Here is a 3,797-nt window from a genome sequence, read left to right as displayed (position 1 = left end):
TCTCTTCATCCTTCATCTCGAGCAGCAGCAGCTCTGCAGTGATGCAGCGCCGCAGAGGCTCCGCCCACCTTCTCTGCAGGATGTTGTTGTGACCTACATTCATCGAAGCCCCTCATTGGCCCTCGTCTCCTCCTCTTTCTATTTCTGGAGTGCAGACGAACTCTTTGTTTCTGTCGCCGCTGCTCTTCTGTCTTAACTCTTTATTAAATTACGGAGCTCAGCTGCATTAATCCGACGTAAACGTCCCGACAGCTGCTGGACGCCGAGCCGGAGGTGATTCCTGCGCAGCTTAATGTCCAGTTTCAGCCTAATTACATCTGATCTGTGCAGGAGGAATAATCTGCTGAAGGTCTCCACTGACTCCGATGTCCAGCTCAGCCTGAGAGTCGCTGCACAGCTTTAATCTGAAGCCTCTGCTTTACTGGTTTTAAGGGGGTTTGTGAGTTTTACGGCTGGAAATGAGCAGATTTCTCCAGTTAATAGGATTGTCCCGACTATCGGTGTCTTTGTTGGGGATCAACAGCAGATGACGGAGGAGATTTAACTTTCCAGATCAAAAACCTGGAAAAAAAAATCACCAAAATGAAACTGAATCGTGTAAAAAAAGAATCAGAGCTCCAACGTTTAGGTGTTCTACGAATTCAGTCGGTAAAACTCATCAACTCTGAGCTTGAATTTGTAATATTTCACCAAAATCTATTTATTCTATTTTAGAAAGTTTGAAAAAATGAACAATTTGCTGGAGCCTGATTCTGTAAAGACGAAACAGTCTGAGCTCCTCTGTGCTGCTGTGAAGCCTCGACTGACTCAGACGTGACCGACAGTCAGGAGACGGAAAATCAGGAGGTTTCAGATGAACTGCAGGAAGTGTCTCCACAGAGGACAGACTGGACCGGTGTCTTCTATCAGGATGTTATGTTAGGTCATTGGAGGCTCGTCTGGGATCTTTTGACGGTTTTTATGAAGACAGAACTCTTATTTATGGTGTCTTCCTGTTTCAGCCCCCAAGCTGCCTCATGACGTAAATCAGACTCTTTTTGTGGAAACTAAAGTCTGACTTTTACAAAAATCTACAATCTGCATTTCACAAACTTCACAAACTCTTATTTTTACAAATTCTGGTGACTTTATGTTGTCATCAGTTAGCCTCACCAAAACATAAATGGGGACTTTCTGTGGAACTAAACTCTTGTTTTTGCCAACTCTGATGTCTTCACTTCCTGTTTCAGTCCCCAAACCTGAATCACAACACAACTGTTGCTCCTGTTGGGTCTTTTGGACTCTTTTTGGGGAGACTGAGTCAGTTTTTAACAGAATCCATTGTCTCCACTTGGGGGCTCGTCCGGGATCTCGATGACTTTTTGTGGAGTCATAAGTCTTATTTTTGTAAATCTCGGTGTCTTCACTTCCTGTTTCAGCCCCAGAACTGCACCCCAACACAAACTGGGCTCGTGTCGGGTCTCTTGGACTCTTTTTGTGGAGACTGAGTCAGTTTTTTACAGAATCCTGTGTCTGCACTTCGCAATGTGCCCCAAGCCAACTCCTAACATAAATGGGAGCTCGTCTGGGATCTTTAGAACTCTTTGTGGAGACCTCAGTCTTATTTTTGCAAATTCTGATGTCTTCACTTCCTGTTCCGGCCCCCAGACTGCATCATGACATAAATTGGACGCTTTTTGTGGAAACTAAAGTCTGACTTTTACTAAATCTACTGTCTGGACATCACGTTGCAGCCCACAGGCTGCTTCATAGTATAAATGGAGGCTCATCTGGGATCTGCTGGTAATTTTTATGGAGACAGAACTCTCATTTTTGCAAAATCCAGTGTCTTCACTTCCTGTTTGGGCTCCTGAGCTGCATCTTGATTTAAATGGGGGCTCGTCCGGGATATGTTGGGAGACTGATCTTCAGAGTTTTGGGGTTTTCTAGTGAGTAAAAGTTGACTTCAAGTGTTCACTGTGACTGAAAAAAAACACTGATTTGTGTCCAAAATGCATTTTTATCATGTGACGGAAAATTAATGGAAACTACAAAATAAAATAAACAAAAAGAAAAACAGCAATTTTGTAAAAATGTTTAACTCACATAAACCATTTTTTAAAAGAAATTGTGTGTTTAATGTGTATTTCCAATCAAATCTATAAATAATGTATGGTTATTAAGTTAAAAGTAAACAAAAAAACAATTTAAACCAATAATCCTGTTTACGTGAGAAAGTATTGAGAATTAATCAATGAATCAAAACCTCCGTTTAACCTCCCACAGAGGGTGTTTCAAGAACATGAATACATGAAGTACATTTGCATATGAATTATATTAATTTATTATTTTAAACCTCAATTTAAGCCTTTAACTGTGATGTTGTGATGTTTACACGTGACGTTATATAAAACAATAACTCAAAATTAAAAGAAAATAAACAAACTAAAACCTGCATTCATCAAGAAAATATGCATTAAATGTATTTTTTAAAATTAAAATCAGCTCATTTCCCCCCATTGTGTCGGATTGAATCTTTCTACTTCTGGTATCTAAATGTATTAATGAAGTTTTATTGAAAGCATCTTTGACTTGTGACTCATTCTCGGAGCCAATTTTCACCTCAGAAGCCGAACACCTGCTCTGACTTGTGAAACTCACGGTTGAGGCCGACGTCGTGGTAGGTGAGGATGGCGGGCTTGTTGCCTTTCGGAGCTCCTCGGATCACGACGTGCAGCATCCCGTAGGGCGTCTCCACATCGTGCTCCTGCACAGAAACACAACCGCAGCACAACACGTCAATACGCCTCCATTATTCAACGGCTTCCTGCTCGTTAATCTGACACAAACGTCCAATTAGTCCAAGTCTGACGGAGAATTATTGGACAGGAATCGTTTGAAATGTCACCGATCAATAATTCAATGTTAAGCTGCTTCTAAGAAAAACAGTTTACAGTCAGGTGGAAAGATTCGTTTAGATCTTAATTCACTGTAATTATCACAATTAGTTATGTCTTTAGCAATACAGACTTTTATTATGTTAAAAGTTATAATAATTATATTTTATTTCCTAAAGTTTCAAACAGCAATAATTCAAAAATACCACAAAATAAATTTAAAAATATAAAGAAGAAAATTATTTTTAATTTTTTAGAAAATGCCAGTTTATTGGTTAATTAGATGCCGTTTAATAAAAAAGATAAATTAATTAATGTGTGCTGAATAAATTAACAGCAAAAGCCTTTAACGATGATTCTGTGATGTTTACAAGAGACGTTATTAAGAGGAAAAAAAACAACAATAAATCAAAAATAAACATAAATTAAAACCTGCAGAGATCATTTTCCTCAACGAAGCTGTTAATTTAAGCTAAAATCTTAATTTATGTCATTAATTATGTTTTCATTGGAAGTCATTGACAACACAGCAATGATAAATTAAAAATAAGTTTGTGTTTAATGTCGTATAGATTCTGGAAAATGAATAAATTTAAATTAATTTAACGGTAAATCTCCAAATCATGCATTTAAATCGTTTAGTTAAATGAGCAGGTGTTAAAAATAACAAACAACAACAACATAAAATGATTTCTATTTATTTTAAATGTGTGTTTAATGTCGTGCATTTTCATTGAAGTTAAGTTTTGTACATTTAAAGGTGAATTAAATCAGTTTAATGAGCAGCTTTGATAGATTTCATCACGTCGAGGTTTTGACCCACATTTTGTCAGAATCCTGGTCACAGCGACACAAACTCAAAATGGAGGTGAGAGATTTGTGTTACCACGAGAAGAGCTGCGCAGTGCAGACACACAACAC

General features: G+C 38.1%; 1 protein-coding gene across 1 annotated transcript in view; it reads right to left on the bottom strand.

Annotated features, from left to right (window-relative positions):
• Positions 1–3,797, bottom strand: part of ndrg4 (NDRG family member 4) — a 77,782-nt gene that overhangs the window by 25,941 nt on the left and 48,044 nt on the right. The window contains exon 4 of the mRNA XM_008280249.1: positions 2,628–2,746. Within this exon, the coding sequence (XP_008278471.1) occupies positions 2,628–2,746 (119 nt within the window). The remainder of the gene's footprint in view (positions 1–2,627; positions 2,747–3,797) is intronic.

This window comes from Stegastes partitus, unplaced genomic scaffold, assembly GCF_000690725.1.
Source record: "Stegastes partitus isolate 25-593 unplaced genomic scaffold, Stegastes_partitus-1.0.2 Scaffold188, whole genome shotgun sequence".
Classification (NCBI taxonomy): domain Eukaryota; kingdom Metazoa; phylum Chordata; class Actinopteri; family Pomacentridae; genus Stegastes; species Stegastes partitus.
Note: the sequence above shows the minus strand (reverse complement) of the source record. Positions and strands in the feature narration are given on the sequence as shown.